This window comes from Dipodomys merriami, unplaced genomic scaffold, assembly GCF_024711535.1.
Source record: "Dipodomys merriami isolate MVZ:Mamm:240054 unplaced genomic scaffold, mDipMer1.0.p SCAF_4, whole genome shotgun sequence".
Lineage (NCBI taxonomy): Eukaryota > Metazoa > Chordata > Mammalia > Rodentia > Heteromyidae > Dipodomys > Dipodomys merriami.
In genome coordinates, this window is record NW_027205603.1 from 71,326,868 (window position 1) to 71,346,261 (window position 19,394).

The following is a 19,394-nucleotide window of genomic DNA, read 5'->3' on the forward strand; positions in this document are numbered from 1 at the left end:
AATACAGAGGTAACTATAACATTTAAAATGAATTCTATGTTATGATTCACCTAAGTGTGTATTGTGATAGATTTCTTTCTGTAAGAAACTGACATTTTCTAATAGATCTTTACATTGTATTTGTGTTTGTCCTGTGTTTCAGGAAAATGTTGACTTCTTATATGTTGATGTTTGGTCCTCCAACAACTCCTGGGGAGGGGTATCTCCACCAGAGGAAGGGTCTCTTGCTGTTATTACAAAAGGACAAATCATTTTACTAGACCAGAGTACCCCTATTCTGAAAATGTTGCTTATTCAGGGTAAATTTCTGATAACCTATTTCTTCCATAGACTGTATATTTCCATAGGTTTTGCTTATGAAAATACGCCTATATTTCTGTGTAGTTAATTTAATCAATTCATGATTATGGGCATCAATATTTGCATTATGTTTTAAATATGCATGGTAGTGTTACATTTTCTAAATCATTATACCCTATTTATGGTTGTGAAATTACTTTATGCATTGCAACAAACATTACTGTCACTTCAGAAAATTTATTTCAGTAACAGGGTAGGAAGAGGTAGTGAGCATGCATGCATACTTGGATTTAATTAATTACATTAATAAAAAGCATTTATCACTTCAAAACCACTGCTGTGGTGGATCACAGGTGCTATAAAATGATAGTGATTTGCTTAAATCTGTCTTAAGCCAGTTCCCATCAGGGAAGAAGGTTATGACTCATCTTTACCTGAGTATCTGCTTCTAAGTGTTATGTGTGGTTCTCGCTGATCTTCGATATTGTTTCTGCTATAGACAAATGAAATAACCATTACAATTTTATGTCAGCTAAATGTTAAGTATTTGAAGCTTTTACACAAAAACTTAGCTATAATGGTTTGAGTTGCTCAAAGACTTCTGCAATGTTACAATTGTTTTAAATCCTGGGATAATAATTCAGTTATTTTATTAAGTGTTAGATCTTTAGACAAGTAGTTTTTCTGTTTATAATTTATCTCATAAAATGCAATTTAGTATATTTGTGTGTGTGTGTGTGTGTGTGTGTGTGTGTGTGTGTGCACGTGCATACGCATGCTGCTACTAGAGTTTGAACTCAAGGGCTAGGAGCTGTCACTGAGCTTTTGTGCTCAAGACTACTAGCATTCTACCATTTGAGCTACAGCTCCACATCCAGTTTTTTGGTGGTTAATCAGAATAAGAGTCTCACAAACTTTCTTGTTTACTCTATGATCCTCAGATCGTAGCCTCCTGAGTTTCTAAGATTACTGTCCTGTGCCAATGACACACAATTTTTTTAGTGTATCCTTAATAATGCTAATTAAGCTACTGCTGTTGCCAATGTAAAATACTAAGTAAAAATTTATAGTCTAGGGGCTGGGAAGGTGGCTCAGTGGTAGAGTGCTTGCCTTGCATGCATGAGGCCCTGGGTTCGATTCTTCAGCACCACATAAGCAGAAAAACCAGAAGTGGTGCTATGGCTGGAGTGGTAGAGCACTAGCCTTGAGTGAAGAGCTGAGGGACAGTGCCCAGGCCCAGATTCAGGCCCCATGACTGGCCAAAAAAAAAAAAATCATAGTCTACTGCTATTGCCAATGTAAAGTGCTAAGTAAAAACTCATAGTTTTATAATGGTTTTTATCAAGGTAACTTCCATTAGTTTTGTTCTTAATTTCTGTTTTGAGGCCCTGCATTTTTAGAATTAATTTGTATAGCTATACTACTTAATAACATTTAAAATAAAAAATGATCATTGGAAAATAAACTGCTTTGGAACTTGACTTTCTGTTAACCTCAAGGTCTTGTCCAAAATTTTTATACTTTTATGTTAGTCAAGAGAAGAACTAAATTAGCATGCATAGAGATATTAAGTGAGAGATTAAGTTTTAACATGTAATTTAATAGATAAATTTTAATAATATCTCTTCTTATGTTACATTTAAATTTTTTATGGTTCATAGGAGGAACTCTAATATTTGATGAAGCTGACATTGAACTCCAGGCAGAAAATATTCTAATTACAGATGGAGGCATTCTCCAGGTATACAAGAGAAATGATTGATATTCATTATTAACCTTTACTTCTGATTTTTACATATTATGTGTAAAATGAGTACTTCATTCCAACTTCTCCCAAGTTAATCTCCATTGTGCCTCTTTTACTAGTGTAACATTTTCTTACTGAGAAGTTTCCAGAATGTACTTACATTTTGGCAAGAAGATAATGGTGTGTTTTAACAGAGCATAATTAAAAATAGGAAAAAATCAATTCTTGATGTGGCTAAAGTAAATCATATTTTCTGTGGTCTGGTACAATATATTTGGCTGCATAGAAAATATAAAGCTTTAGGAATAAGTGAAAAATCAATTCCCGGAAAGGAGAAAGGAAAAAGTACATTTGTTTGATTCGACCTGTTAGATTTTGGAACGAGCTTGTGATCTCTCACAGATTGGAACAGAAGCATCCCCATTTCAGCACAAGGCCATTATTACCTTGCACGGGCATCTGCGCTCTCCCGAGCTCCCGGTATATGGCGCCAAGACACTGGCTGTACGAGAAGGAACCCTGGATCTGCACGGTACTGTGGCAAAAGGCGCTCCACGTGGAAACATGCCAGGCTTCTATGGCTTTACACGGCTTCTTTTCTTCTTTCCTTCTTCCACTTCCCTCCTCTCTCCTGGGCTAGTCCCACACATCCTGTGTGTCGAAACCAATTGTTCAGTTCTGGCCCATTTCTTTGCCATTTCTCACAGCTCTTTCCATCCCTTTCCAAACGCTTTGTGTCGCTTTCAGCATTTACAAGGCTCATGGTGACTGTATGATTACTTCACCTCTTTATCTATATTAAAACATCAAATCTGAAAACAGATTTTAATTTTTCATACTTCCATCTGAAAATGGTCTGTACAAATTATAACAATAAACCTATAGTTGTACTTTATAGCAATATGCTAAAAAATTGTCCTCATAGAAAATGATTCTGATCCTGTTTGAGGTATTTGGGGAACACTATTCAAAAAATGCATGAGCTCTTTTACATCGAAGGCTTCTGTAATAATACTTAAAAGTACCAAGTATGATTATAAATTTTCTACAGAGCACTAAACATATTTGCTACTATAATTTCTTAGAAAAATATATATAATTATATACTATATTTTATATTTTTATATTTTATATTATGTAATGTTATTGTATATTATAATTTCTTAAAATATATGTTATATTATATATACATCTACTCCTAGTCCTTTTTTCTTCAGTTATTTTTCAGGTAGGGTCTTAAACACTTTTTCTGAGGCTATCTGAAGTCTTATTACCTTTGTGTGTCATATACTAGAATTAAAAATATATAGCACATACCTGCCTTCTTTGAGATGAGATCTCACTAACATTTCTCCTGGGATGGCCTGGGATTGCAATCCTCTCATCTATACATTTCAGGTAGTCGAATTTACAGGTGTAAGCCAACCAGAAAGGAAGCATTTTTCTTCATATTTCTTTTTTATTTTAGAGAGAGAGAGAAAAGTACAAATCCTAAGGTCACACAGATCTTCTCAAAATTGATTTAATCCCGAAACAGATAAAAATGTGTGAAGGTGTCAGTCATCTGAAAGTCACATCTGCAGAAATTCTTGGTTTGTATGTTGGCTTAGGTCTTCCTGTTCCTGTGGTGTGGACTCGCCTGGCTCATACTGCAAAGGCAGGAGAACAGACTTTGGTTCTGCAGCAAGCAGTGACCTGGAAGGCAGGAGACAGCATTGTAATTGCAAGCACAGGTCACAGGTATGGGGCACTTCCGGGCTTAATGCTTTTGAATTCAGTCAGAGATTTTATAAAGCTGTAGAAAAAAGGGCTAATTCAGAAATTTGAAATCCTAGCAAAGTAACATCAACAATCAAATACTGTGTGTTGAATGTTATGATTGGTTGATCACCAGTGTGTTGAGGTGTCAGTGCTGGAAGTCACACAAGAAGCTGTGTGAATGTGAATCTGGAAAACATGTCTGAAATATTTTATTTGGTTTACATGGTTGTGTTTCCTATTGAAGATTTCATATAAAAAAAAGCATTGTGCTACTAAAGGTTATTTGAAAACCTTTGGCTTAGAGATTTGGGGAAGTGTATCCATGGATGCAGAAATCTTTGTCTGATGTCCCAAAGAATATGGGTGAAAGCAAGAAGAAACTTTAGAGTCTTTTCAGGATTTCATGGAACAAAATTGTTCATATAACCATCATAGAGAATGACAATTAACACAACATTCTAGATTCTTGACATTTCAAGAATATGAAGCTGCCTATGAACTTTTTTTTTCATGGAGTTTGAACTATGGGCCTGGGCGCTGTCCCTCAGCTCTTCAGCTCAAGGCTAGTACTCTACCACTTGAGCCACAGCGCCACTTCCTGCTGCCTATGATCTTTAAGTTCTGTTTACATATGTAAATAAATCAGAACTAAAAGGAAAAAACTCAATATAGTTACTCTAGTATTTGAGAGAATGAAGGAGCTTTATTTTTATTCCTCAAATTATTGAAATTGAGATTGGATGGGATTATGCATATCAGGGAATAAATAGTAATTTATGACAGGAAAAAGATATGTTAAGGCCATGACTCAAATTAAAATTCAAGATGCCTTGGGAGTTTGTCATTGTTTATGTTAAAAATAGATTTTCAGACATTAGGAAGAGTTAACTATGTACTTAACTTTGTAAGTGCCTATTTTTTCTGCCCTGGGAAGAATATTTAATTACCTAATGACAAAATAAAAAGCAGGAAAATCATAGGGTTCATTAATAGAATGTAAAAATCATCACTGACAATCTGGATATAAAATAAAATAGCAAATTTACAATTTAGAATAGGGTTATTTTAGTCTTAAAAATAATTAGGGGTTTTGTCACCAAATATGAACATTGTTGACTGTTTCATTGATAATTTCTGAGAGTTTGCAAAGCCAAGAATTAAGAAAATGACTTCTGAAGCCACTCATTAATACCTTGCAGTACTGTTAGTACTTACCACATTCAACTATTGTAACGATTGAGGGAATACATGTGTACAAAACACAATGGAACTTGGCTCAAAGTAAGTACTTTATAAGCACCCATTTTTCCTACAAAAGAGAGATAAATGTGTTAAAGTTCACAGAACATATAACAGTGCCTTTTAGAACTCTTGTTTCTAAAGAAATCACAACATCATCTGTATCTAAAAGATTTTAAGAAAGACCAGCTAATGAGATCTTGTTCTATTAAATCCCCCTTACCTCCAAATATAATAAATCTCACCTTTCCCTGCCCATGTTTCCACAACTCCATCTCATTTTGTAGTTCTAGGTTGGCATAACACATAGAAAACAACTTTATTCTCTATCTTCTAATTTCTTTCACTGTTATTCTTTATTCAAAAAAATTAAACACTTAAATGTTAAGCCCAATTCATCTATTTTTCTCCTCATTATTTCTCCTCATTAGTTCCTTTAAAACTTTATGATCTAATTTTGTTCTTCACTAAACTTTTCCCAATTACCTTTCAATGACCATCATTCTTTACTTCTTGGACATCATCAAGTTCTTTTGGTTCTGCCTTGGAAATGTGTCTTCCATCAGCTTTTCCCGCTCAGCTTAGACTCTCGGACCCTCTCACCTGGGATTATATCATCTTCCTATTTGAGCTACGTGCTCAGTCTATAAAATCATTCAATAGATCTCTTATGTAGAAGAGCAGTCAGGACAGGGAAATGGTAGGAACGTAAAAAGATCACAGGACTGCCCTGAGGTTTCTCTAAACATGAATAGGGCCTTATCCAGAAAGGTTGAGGAAGTTGAGAAGTTTAACTGTTAATCTATTTTACATGTGGCATCATACTTAAGGATGAAATTATTTCCATGGTAGAAGACAAGAGGTAAGTTAGGAAGACACAAGTCAATCACTTATGCTTCCCTACTATCAGCACTGATTACGCTTAGTACTTTCTATCAGATATCACACTTATCTTTCAAGCAGATATCACACTGTATGCCTGGTGCATTTCAATATAACTAGAAGTAAGGATAAATACTCAATAACTTATTTATTGAATGCCCAAATATGTTGCTGAGTACATTATAGAATTTGAAAGTTCCTTTTACTGTGGCTGGAATTTCAGATATATTAGAAGAATAACCTTTAATTAAATGATGTCTCTACTCTGGGACCTCCAATCATTTTCCTAATAGTTTCTCTACTTTGACATGATTGACCTTTGAGGCCAGATACATTTTGTTGTAGGCAGTCCACAGTAATAATATAGAAGTCTCCCTGAACCATGAGATACCATGTATATCCCTGTAGTTGTAACAATCAATAATGCCTTTGGAATTGTTGGGACTACAAAATAATCCTTAGTTGAGAAACTCTGAGTAGGGTACTTAAAATATCAAACGTTTCAATCCTTTTCAGAAGCTAGTACAGTTATGTGGACAAACCTAGTACTTGAAAAATATTAATTTAAGTGAATCTGTAAAATGTATTCAGTTACTCCTACAAGGAGTAAAAATGCTGTATTGAAATTCTCAGAATATTGCATGCCAAGACAATCCTTATTGAGCAAATGAAGTGTTCAAAGTGACATCAAATATGTTATGTTGACTTATATTAGCCTTGAAATTTTCTGTTAAAATCTTTACAGACATAGTCAACGAGAGAATGAAAAAAGGACCATTGCCTCTGTTTCTGCTAATGGAGTAAACATCACACTATCCGAGCCACTGAATCACACACACTTAGGAATCACCATCACTCTCCCTGATGGAACGCCATTTGAAGCAAGGGCAGAAGTTGGAATTCTTACAAGGAACATCATAATAAGAGGGTCTAATAATGTAGAGTGGAATGACAAAATCCCAGCATGTCCTGAGGGATTTGATACAGGTAGTTTCAACAATTATCTTGTTTGTCTAGTTGCAAATCTAGTATGCAAGTGTTCAAATTTTAATGGTTTCTATTCATTGCATTATCTTCAACTTCTAACAATAAGTGATGATAGTATGTTCAAGTAACATTATGAGTTATTTGCAATGTATCAATGGATAATGCTGGGGTGATGACACTGGCACAGAAGTAGTAAGTGTACTTAGAATCTGTTGATAAAATATCGCTGAGAAAATCTCTTCATTATATGTTAAGCTTCAGTCTTAGTAATTACAGGTTTACATCTCACCCAGAAGAAAATGTATAAAATGACATGTGAGATGATCTGAAGATCATGAATTCATCAATGTGTCTCCTCATTTTCAAGGTCTACAGTTCATTAGATTGGTGTATGAGCATGGAGATATTGCAGATGGATTGTTTAACTGATTCTAGATGGAAAACAAATAAACAAGTGTATTCAGGAAAGATAAAGAGAGAGGTATATGGATCTGAACCTGTTAGGACAGGCAATGTGAGAGTTTCTGAACCCCAGTACTTTTGACATTTTGACCCAGATCATAATTTGGATGATGATTAATAGCATACTTGGCCTTTACCAGTTAAATCTAGTAACATTACACAATGGTGTCAACCAAAAGTATATACAGATATTGCAAAAAATGTTCCATGGAAAAACATAACCAGTTAAGAGCCATTGTAGATAATTTCTTTTAATAAATAATTCCAAAAACGATATTCAGTAACAAACAGTTCTAAGTAAAGCTATCGGTGTCCATTCCCAAATGAGTGTTCATCATAATCCTTCTGGAATCCAGACTGATGAAGGCTCCAACTCACTTAAGAATTGATTTAAAATCTTCTCTAGTGCTAGACAAGTATGTGATTGTATTGATTATATTAATCCCCAAACAGGGGAATGGGCTTTGGCAACAGCAAAAAAATACCTTTATCAATATTCATGCAATCATTAAAATATTTATTTAATACACTCTCTAAAAAATACTTCAGTAAATACTTTAATACTTATTGACCTTTGGGTAAATAAGACCTGATACTTACTTTTCCTAACTATGTACAAGAGAAGATGGTAAGAAAGCAACTGCTCATGTTGCAGTAAAGATATAACTAGATAATAAGAAAACAGTTCTTAATGTAAGACTATCACAACATGGTCTTCTTCCTAAAAATGCTTTAAAAATATTTTTAAAGGTGAATTTGCTACTCAGACATGTCTCCAGGGTAAGTTTGGAGAAGAAATAGGAAGTGACCAGTTTGGAGGCTGCATTATGTTTCATGCTCCTTTGCCTAATTCTGACATGGTAACTGGAAGGATAGAATATGTAGAGGTAAGATGTATTATTGTTATTAAATCACAATCAGTTGACTAAAGTTTTCCATGAAATTAATGTATATGGAGCAGCTGTTAGCTGTACTCTGCTTATGGTCTAATAGAAGAGACAGACAAGCAAGTGAACAATTTCAACACACCAATTATTTATCTGCTCCATGATGCAAAAATGTTCTGTTTTTCTCATACCTCATCTCGGCTTTATCAGCAATTTCTATCTCCTTACCCACTAAACACTATATCTAAATTTTACTCTATCTACCACCTTCACCTGAATCCAAACCCAAATCACCTTTATCTCTTATCTAGACTGCCTGCTTTCATGCTATTCCAATAACATTTCCATGTGGAAGCCAAGTAAGAATTTAAAATCCAGTCTTCTCATATCCATAATTTGAACCCTTCAATGGCTTCGTATCACATCTAGAACCAAGTTTAAGTCCTTCCCACTGAGGACCCATAGGACCGGTCTCACTTTGTCATCTGTCCACGGATCTCCTCATGTGACTTGTGACTCTGGAAAGTACAGTCTTGCCTTTGCTGCTTGGTCCTTACTCTTCTTTCTGTATCGAATGTTCTGCCACCAAACATTTGCTCAGCTCACAGCCTCATTTCAGTCAGGTTTCTTCTCAAATGCTATGTCAGGAGAATAACCCCTTCCTTACCACTTTTATTTGAATTGCTGCCCAAATCCAACACCTAATGTGATACCTATTTTTTATTTTCAATCTTTCTCTGGAGCATATAAATTCAGTTACTTCAGAGATTTTGGCTTTCTGTTTATCTCATGATTCTCCAGTGGTTAGAATAATTTATGATATACAGTAGACTCTTAAATGATTATTAGTTAACAAGCAGATAAATATGCCCATTACCTCTGATTTTAGAAGCTGCTCTGTATCTTCTTCAAGTTCAGTATATATAATCAGGGTTTAGTATAGTTCTATCAAATGTTCAATTGAAGGAGATTGAAAGGGAGAAAGAAGAAAGGAAGGAGGGTGGGCAGGAAGGAAGGAAGGAAGGAAGGAAGGAAGGAAGGAAGGAAGGAAGGAAGGAAGGAAGGAAGGAAGGAAAGGAGTAAGGAAGGAAGGAAGGAAGGAAGGAAGGAAGGAAGGAAGGAAGGTAGGAAGGAAGGAAGGAAGGAAGGAAGGAAGGAAGGAAGGAAGGAAGGAAGGAAGGAAGGAAGGCAGGAAGGCAGGCAGGAAGGCAGGCAGGAAGGAAGGAAGGAAGGAAAAAGGCAGGTAAGGACATGATAGACAAATCCATAAACCCTTCCTGGATACACCTGGACAGCATTGATGGTGACAGTTAACACCTCCATTTTGTGATATTTTCTCCTAAGATATATTATACACATGTAACATTTAAAAGATGAAGTGAACAAGGTTGTCAGGGTCTCAGGCTGTACATTAAGAATTAATTATTACATTTTTCACTTTAGAGGATGAAAATAGATGATTTAATGTGTTATTTTCTTAACCCTTGGGAAAATAAGTATTCACACATTTTGGATTCCTCTCTATTAGATTATTAAATCATAGGTTGAAAAAATGCACAGCAGAGTGGCTAGTAAGAGCACCTGCTCTCAAACCACACCAATTTGGATTGAAATGAAGCTTCGTGACCATGAGCAAGATACTCAGACTTTCTACACATGAATTTTGTCATTTGTATGATAAAGATGGTAGTCAGCGACGACTCTGTAAAGATTAGATAAAACACTTAGCAATATCTGGCTCAAGGCAAATGGTCAAAATATTTCTCTCCCTTTCTCCCCTTCCCCCCTTTCTCTCTCCCTCTTTCTCTCAAGATGGCTCTGAGTCTTGAACTCAGGACCTCAGGGCTTGCACTCTGTCACTTGAACCATTCCTCCACTTCCAGATTTTTTGGTGATTGAAGGTAATTGTGCCACAGAGTTTCTTGCCTAGCCTTCCTTTGAGCCAAGATCCTCAAACTCAGCCTCCTGTGTAACCAGGATTATAGGTGTGAGCCACCAGTGCCCAGCTGTTTCTCATTATTTAAGAATCAAAGTAAAGAAGAAAAGGAAGTCTGTTCAGACATTTTAACTCTAACACACAAAAGTTTATTAGTAGAGGTAAAAAGAAAAATCAAATACCTTTTGTTCACTTACTGTTTTGTATTTTGTATACATTAAATAAAACAAGGTGTTTTAAGCTGGGCACCAGTGGCTCATGCTTGTAATCCTAGCTACTCAGGAGGCTGAGATCTGAGGATTGTGGTTCAAAGCCAGCCTTGGCAGAAAAGTCTGTGAGACTCTTATCTCCAATCAACCACCCAGAAAACTGGAAGTGGCACTGTGGCTCAAGTGATAGAGTGCTGGCCTTGAGCCAAAGAGCTTAGGGACAGCACTCAGGCCCAGAGTTCAAGTCCCATGGCCGACCAAAAAAAAAAAGTGTTTTAGGGTCAAATAACATTTTCAAATGATAAACATGAAAAATATGGAAGTTGCTATGCATTAACAATTAGGGTAAAATTGGAAATTATTTTGGAACAAAGAAATAGGACCTAGGCAACATTGGAGTTTATGTGGGTTACTAAGTCATTTCTTTTTGGGGGGCTTTTCAGGTATTCCATGCTGGCCAGGCTTTCCGGTTGGGGAGATATCCTATCCATTGGCATCTGCTCGGAGATTTACAGTTTAAATCCTATGTCCGAGGCTGTGCGATTCACCAGACCTATAACAGAGCTGTTACTATCCATAACACACACCACCTTCTGGTTGAGAGGAATATTATCTATGATATCAAGGGAGGCGCATTTTTTATAGAAGATGGTATTGAACACGGAAATATTCTGCAATATAATTTGGCAGTCTTTGTGCAGCAAAGCACTAGTCTTCTGAATGATGATGTGACTCCAGCTGCATTCTGGGTAACCAACCCAAATAACACCATACGTCACAATGCAGCTGCTGGTGGCACTCACTTTGGCTTTTGGTACCGAATGAACAACCATCCTGATGGACCATCCTATGACCGAAACATCTGCCAAAAAAGAGTTCCTCTTGGGGAGTTCTTTAACAATACTGTTCATTCCCAAGGTTGGTTTGGACTATGGATCTTTGAAGAATATTTCCCCATGCAGACAGGGTCCTGTACTTCCACAGTGCCGGTGCCTGCAATCTTTCATTCACTTACGACTTGGAATTGTCAAAAAGGAGCCGAATGGGTCAATGGTGGTGCCCTTCAGTTCCATAACTTTGTGATGGTTAATAACCACGAGGCTGGAATTGAGACGAAGAGGATTTTAGCTCCTTATGTGGGAGGATGGGGTGAAACCAATGGAGCGATGATTAAAAATGCCAAAATTGTTGGTTATCTTGAGGAACTAGGCCTAGGCTCTGCATTTTGCACCTCAAGAGGCCTTGTTCTCCCCTTTAGTGAAGGGTTGACGGTATCTTCTGTGCACTTTATGAACTTTGACCGTCCTACGTGTGTAGCTTTGGGAGTGACGTCTATCACTGGAGTTTGCAATGACAGATGTGGAGGTTGGAGTGCAAAATTTGTTAACATCCAGTATTTTCACACGCCAAATAAGGCCGGCTTTAGATGGGAGCATGAAGCACTACTGATTGATATAGATGGCTCACTCACAGGTAACATTTGTTCTCAGTTTGTGATAAACATAGATTGGGGGAAAAATTTATTCACTCAGATGTGATTGGCTAAAACAGATTAACCAATATCACAGATCTTACCCAGCCTCAAATTTTATTAAAGAAGTTATTTTAAAATAATTCTTTAAAAAAATAAATAAAATAGTTCTTTAAAAAAAATCAGCAAGTGTAAAAATATTACCCATGATGTTTCTGAATGAGACTCAAACTGGCAGAGGTAGCTTTCAAATATGCCCTTTTCCTCCTTTGGCCACACTTGGATTTTGAGTCAATAGCAAATGTTGAACAATATTTACAGAAATACTCTTCTACAAAGGAAGTAATTTTATTTCAAAACAATTTTATTCTATGCTCAATCATACAGTTAAGACACTACTTTCTTGCCTTGCCAAACCCACAGTCAAACATGTCTCACAAATATATAAATGCCATCATTATTTACAAAAGCTAAGAAGTCTGGATATACTCTTGCTAGAAAACTTTTCAAGAGAAGAAGTAAATATCAAGCCTACCATGATTATATATATATATATATTTTTTTTTTTTTTTTTTTTTTTTTTTGGTCAGTCATGAGGCCTGAACTCTAGGCCTGGGCACTGTCCCTGAGCTCTTCACCTCAAGACTAGCGTTCTACCACTTGAGTCACAGTGCCACTTCTGGATTTTTCTGCTTATGTGGTGCTAAAGAATCGAATCCAGGATCTTATGCATACAAGGCAAGCACTCTACCACTGAACCACCTTCCCAGACCACCATGATTCTTTTCTTTTTCATTTATACTCTACATTTGGACTCATTGGAAGAATGTGTTACCTAGAAAAACTTCAGTATACATTCTAGATTTCGGTTTATTTTTTAAGCACTTCATATGTCAGATTTTCTGTAAATATTCATGGTTTCTAGAGTTTAATGTCTTTGTGCATTGTTAACAAAAAAGTCGCCTAAATAAGACTTAAAGAATATATGTACCTTGTTGAATCATACTTTTAAAAAAGAGAGCCAATTGACAAGTAAATTGAAAGATGTAAACAATTGACTTGAAAGAATCTGTGAAAGATAAAACTATTCTAGTTATTCAGGATGTGATTCTCAAAGTGATAACTTCTATATCCTACTCTAATTAATTATGAATTTTGACAAGGAGAATTTTTTGATGCTTCTGATTTACAAAGATTTTGTGTAACCTATATTGGTCTACTAAGCTTCTTTTAATGTTAACCGTTCATTGGTTAACTGTCCAGGATCTGTGGCCATGGATTTCAGTCCTATGTGTCCTGCTTCCCATCTCTTACATTGACTCTTACTAATGCTTCAAAACCCATGTACCTGATGCAAAATCTCTGTGGGAGTTCTTGTTCATACAAACAAAAGAAAACAATATGCTAAGATTTCTAGATTTTATTGGTAATACTATGGGTCACAGAAGGTGTGCAGTGTGGATCAGCTTTTTAAGTTTTGTAATGGAAGTAGTAATCATGCTACTTATGTTTCTTTTCCAGGGCACAAAGGGTACACTGTCATTCCACACAGCTCCTTGCTGGACCCTTCACACTGCACACAAGAGGCCCAGTGGAGTGTTGGCTTCCCTGGGTCTGTGTGTGATACCTCAGTCAGTTTCCATCGCTTAGCATTCAACAAGCCTTCTCCAGTATCTCTACTTGAAAAGGATGTGGTTCTCTCAGACTCTTTTGGTAAGGTTATTTTAAATAGCTTAAATGATCATTTAAAGATGTTTCCTTAAGCTTTTGCATTTATTCTTGAGCAGTTGCTTGGTACTTTACAGAAAGCATAATGTTTATACCAGTCCTAGCCCAGGCAGAAAACAACACACCCAGAGTGAGTGTGTGAAGAATTCATTGATCACTCTAATATTCTGTTGACAAAGAAACCTCCTGTCAATATTATGGTGAAGAGCAGTTGGCATAGCCTTTGTATCAAGACAGTAAAAACATACCAGCATTCCTAATACTGAAGCACATTTGTTATGCTCCTGATTGACAGATGGTGAATCAATAGCTGCATACAATGGGCCAATGATGGTTGCTTTCCTACCAGTACAGACCAGTACAGACTGTACCACTACAGACACCAATGCTCCAATATCTTAGAACAGCAGATATGCTTGACATGGTTACTGACTGGGTTGTCCTAGTTTGCTGGCATAATTTATGATTTACAGGACATTTGAAGTAGTGAAAAGAAAGTTGAATAGGAGTGTGGTGGATATCTTGTTTCTTATGTTTTCAAATATTAGGCTGTTGTACTAAATAATACCTTTATTTTGCCCCTGAAGGATTAGAAATTACTTTTAGCTTATTGCTCTCTTAGTTATTGTTCTCTCAGTCAGAATTCCATTATTCCAACTAAACCCTAAGATAATCAAGTTATAAAGAGAAAGTTTATGTTGGCCCACAGTTTTGAAAGTTTCCATCCTTGGCCTCATTTTTTTATGGTTGTGGATAACCAGCACATCATGGTACATTGTGTGCAATGGAGGAAAAACTACAAAAAATAACAAGGAAAACACAGCGGTAGCACAATCCTCTACAGAACACCCTCAAGGGCCCAACTACCACCTCTTAAGGAGAATAGAGGAAGAAAATATACAGGAGAATTAATCAAAAGTCTCTATTTCTAAGAAACCTTTTCAAGTACTTAAGTGCTCAGTCACTCTCTCATGCCCCAAATACTACGAGGTAGGTCAGTTTCCAAGTTCTCATTAAAAAGTTTAGATACCATGACCACTGTGAAGTGACTGGACAGTTCTAGCCTCATTCCTTAACACTTCAGTCAAAACAGCATCCTTTAAATGGATTATATACAAATCAGCATTTGTTATACAGCTCAACAGACAAAAAAGGCAAATTATGTTTATAGCCACTGGAAATCAAAAATTCTGAAAATTTAGGTTCTTTAAAGAATAGAAATAAATGTATGTTTAGATGAATGATATTGAAAGAATTCTGTTAGCAGATTTAAACATTTTGTGTCCTCATAGTTTTTTGTCTTCATAGTTCAATAGCCATCATATTTCAGTGCTCTCTTTTTCTAAGGAATAAAGTCTCCATTTGAATTTGGAATCCCAAGTGAAGGCATTTTATGTTCTAATCAAATGCAATATTAAATATTTGGAACTTTCAGTTAAACAAAGACATTTTGAAAGCCATGAAGAGACTTTCACAGACTAAATAACTTGCACTTGTTAATAAAGAGGAAAAATTTAAAAGGTAAAGGTTGATATAACTTGCTTGTTTCATTTTCTGCAGGCACTAGTGTGGTTCCCTTTCAGAAGAAACGACTGACTCATATGTCTGGATGGATGGCTCTGATTCCAAATGCAAATCACATTAACTGGTATTTCAAAGGGGTGGATCATATAACCAATATATCATACACATCCACATTCTATGGATTTAAGGTATATGAAGAGCTGTAAAGTTCATTGTCTTACTCTAGACATTTTTGTTTTGCTCACATCTATTGTTGGACTCAGAAAGCTCTTATTGCTGGTGGCTCACACCATAATCCTAGCTACTCAGGAGGCTGAGATCTGTAGATCATGGTTCAAAGCCAGTCTGGGCAGTCCATGAGACTCTTATCTCCAATTAACCATCAAAAACCAGAAGTAGCTCTGTGGCTCAAGTGATAGAGTGCTTGCCTTGAGCTGAAGGGCTCAGGGACAGCACCCAGGCATAGAGTTCAAGCCCCCACGACTGACCCCCCCCCAAAAGCCCTCATTTCAAAATTCAATCTATTAAAGTCCTGCATATCCTTCACAATCCACTCTGAATCTAGGAAGCAGCCCAAAGAGTTCATTTGAGCAAGAATAGCAAGAAGTCCTTCCATCATATGCTCATAATATTATACCAGATTAGTGCACTTGTCCTAAATTACTAGGATAAGAATTTCTGTTTATTGAATATTTAGAACATCTCAGGTGCCAATTAAGGGCTTATTATTCATTTTATAAGCGAAGTCAAACATTTAGCAAATTAGTTTTCAAAATAATATTTATGCCTACCACAGTTATAACAATTTATAAATATTTATTTTCTATTTTTGAAAACATAATTTTGCAGATGAAATGGAAGCCTGATTAAATCCCCTTTCTCTACCTCTAACCAGTGTCCTGAATTAGCTATTTTCCTCCCATACATGTTTTCTACTTATACCATGTATTTGTAAGCCCCCCAAATCTTATCCTGTACTCTTTCAAATATTTCAAACATCATAGAAATTAAATATTCTTCAAATGTAGACATACACATATACTAATTGTATTAGTGATAGATCTATTGAAATTGTTATAGTCATATAAAGTATTAATAAAATAAATATGAATAAAAACTAAAACTAACATTATTAGAACAATAGAAGGACAAGTAATGTCATTGAAATTAATGTATATCATGCAAGATACTAGACTAAAAATAAACTGGTACTTTTCTGTCAATTTTTATAGGAAGAAGACTATGTAATTATATCACACAACTTCACTCAAAATCCTGATATGTTTAATGTTATTGATATGAGAAATGGTTCTTCGAATCCATTGAATTGGAATACTAGCAAGAATGGAGACTGGCATCTTGAAACAAACACTAGCACACTGTATTACTTGGGTATGTGTTCATTAGGAAGAAGCCATCATTTTACTGCTTTTCCTAAAGGATGAGAAAATTTGCCTCATAGACAAATGGGTTAGACAGTGCCCAGTATGGAAGAGTTAAGAAATACTTGTTGAATGAAAATAATAGCCACTACATTTATGCTGGTAAAAGACTTGAGTTTAGGAACTTCACATTTATTTTTGTAGCTACCACTAACAAACTTGTACATGATTCTGGTCATTTATTTCACAAAGTTCTTAGGCAAGGACTATGATGGCCTATCTCCTGTTTCCCTTTTTTTCCTTATTTTAGAAAAACTGTACAAGAATAAATTTAAATCAAACCTTTCTTTTTTTCTAAGTCATTATATAGTTTGAACTCAAGGCCCCACATTCATTAGGCAGACACTGCGTCACTCAGGCCATACTCCAAGATCGTGGTTGCTTTATTTTTTGATAGGCTCTTGCATTTTTGCTTAGGCCAGCCAGTATTGCCACCCTCCTCCCACTGCCACCCATGAACCTGAGACTACAGATATACATACGGACACACAACCAGGTTTTCATCTTGGTTGAGATGGCGTCTTGCTATCTTTTTGCCTTAGCTGTCTGTCCTCAAGCAGCAATTCTGTCCAGCTCTACAGGAGTAACTAAGACTGCAGAAACATGCCATCATGCTGAGCCTTAAAATTTAAGGCACTCATTTTTTAGCACGATGTTTTCACTTTATACTTTATATTATTAGTAACACATTTATTTTGTTGAAATTTCTCAATACCTGTCTGTAATTTAGATAATGCAACATTTCCATTAAGATGCTGTTATTCATAATGCAATGGCTCTGATTACATTTAAGCACTTTCATGTTAACTCTTTACCATGTTAACTAATATTTGCTGTTCTTTCAGTGTCAGGAAGAAGTGACCTTCAACAGAGTCAGCTCACTTCTGGGACTCTGGACCCTAATGTGAAAGATGTCATTATCAATTTCCAAGCTTATTGCTGTATTCTTCAAGATTGTTTTCCTGTACATCCCTCCTCAAGAAAACCAGTTCCCAGGAAACGACCAACCACTTACAAGTATGTAGGGCTTTTGTGGTTAATGCCCTTCCATAACTCTTAACATAAGCTTTTTCACTTACCATGACTGGGTGAGATGATGATGATGCCTTTCTCTAGCACAAGGCCTTGTAGTTGATAAAGTGTGTTGCTTTGCTTGGTTTTACAACCACTCTAAAGAAAACATGGGAGAATGTCACAGAAATGAAGTGTGAACATTATTGGTAATTTCACCTTGCCCATGTGAAATTTAGACTATTAGACATGGACTATTGAACAGATGCTACATACTCCAAATTACTCCTCTTGCTACTCTCTGAATGTATTCTAAATGACAGTAGAGGAAGCAGGGAGGGGTAAAAAATGCTCTAGAGACCTTGTTAAAAGATATAGGTCCATCAAAGTTATTGCACAGAATATCTTTATGCTAACTGAGGTAGATATTATTACTACATAATTAGGAAATATGACTAGTGTAACAGATTTAGATTGCCTAAATTAGGGCATAAAACAGGTATGTGATGACATGATCATGTCATATTATAGTCCCTCTTCTCCATTATGTGAATTTGCCTCACTGGAAATAGATGTAATTGGGTTAATCAATTTGTATTGTTCAGTTAGCCATCAGAAAAAACAGATTTTTGATTAAGAACCAGAATCTCAGGAGTAGAATATAAACCTTTAGCTATACAACACAAATGCCTGGTTTATGAGGGATTATGTTGATGGGAAATAAGAATACAAAACATATGCAGTGATGGTGATAGTGCTGGTGGGATAAGAAGAAAGAGTTGCTAATCTAGATGAAAATTAGTTTAAAAATTATTGAACATATTACCATTCAGATTATATATATTACTGGAACTAAACAACAACAACAAACAGCTGTGTGAAGGTGGCTCATTCCTGTAATCCTAGCTACTCAGGAGGCTGAGGACTGCAGTTCAAAGCTAGTCCCAGCAGGAAAGTCTGTGAGACTCTTATCTCCAATTAACCACCAGAAAACTGGAAGTGGCGCTATGGCTCAAGTGGTGGAGCACTCATGTTGAGCGAAGAGCTGAGGGACAGTGCCCAGGCCCAGAGTTCAAGCCCCAGAACTGACAATATATATACATACATACATACATACATACATACATACATATATTGAATCTGCACAAGTTCTGTGAACATTTTCCACTAAGGAAATGTCATCAGCCTTACAACAATTTGAATTAGCAGATAGTTTCTGGAAGGCATAGTCATGAAAAGAGGCTGAATACATTTTCCATGTTTATTTCAACTTAAGACATGGAGCCTTCATTCTGATTGCCCGCCAACTTCTTCCACCCTGCCACTATATTCAGGGCCAACATTTACTCATCTTTGGCAATTCAAGTACCAGTTATTTTTTCCCCTCTATACACACCCCAGAATCTATCCAAGTACATCCTCCATCTCATTTCACACGAAATAAGATCATGTTATGGCCCCTCAAACATGAAGGACACATTTAATTTACTTTTCACTTTTTCGACCATGTGAAATCTCATAAGGAAATGGAGCAACTGACTATAGAGACAAAATTAGGTTATATCACAATAACAATTTAGTGGAAAAAGTAATTCATGTTGTGAGAAGAAAGTTTTGTTCAGAAGAAAAAAGGTATCTATATACATATATACATATACACAGAATATATAGAGAGAATAAATACTATATATACATATATATAGTATGTGTGCTAAGTATTTTCCTTGTTGCATAAATTAGCTGTCTAATTAGTGAAATTATAAACTATCGAATTCACATTCTATCATCTTAAACAGGTGGTCTAATAC

The 19,394-nt window shown here is 36.0% G+C and overlaps 1 protein-coding gene across 1 annotated transcript in view; it reads left to right on the forward strand.

Annotated features, from left to right (window-relative positions):
• Pkhd1l1 (PKHD1 like 1) overlaps positions 1-19,394 on the forward strand; it is a 149,432-nt gene that overhangs the window by 86,997 nt on the left and 43,041 nt on the right. The window contains exons 43-53 of the mRNA XM_069991271.1: positions 143-299; positions 1,962-2,041; positions 2,450-2,579; positions 3,658-3,787; positions 6,675-6,916; positions 8,129-8,265; positions 10,854-11,883; positions 13,403-13,594; positions 15,170-15,321; positions 16,366-16,525; positions 17,421-17,592. Coding sequence (XP_069847372.1) covers positions 143-299; positions 1,962-2,041; positions 2,450-2,579; positions 3,658-3,787; positions 6,675-6,916; positions 8,129-8,265; positions 10,854-11,883; positions 13,403-13,594; positions 15,170-15,321; positions 16,366-16,525; positions 17,421-17,592 — 2,582 coding nt within the window. The remainder of the gene's footprint in view (positions 1-142; positions 300-1,961; positions 2,042-2,449; positions 2,580-3,657; positions 3,788-6,674; positions 6,917-8,128; positions 8,266-10,853; positions 11,884-13,402; positions 13,595-15,169; positions 15,322-16,365; positions 16,526-17,420; positions 17,593-19,394) is intronic.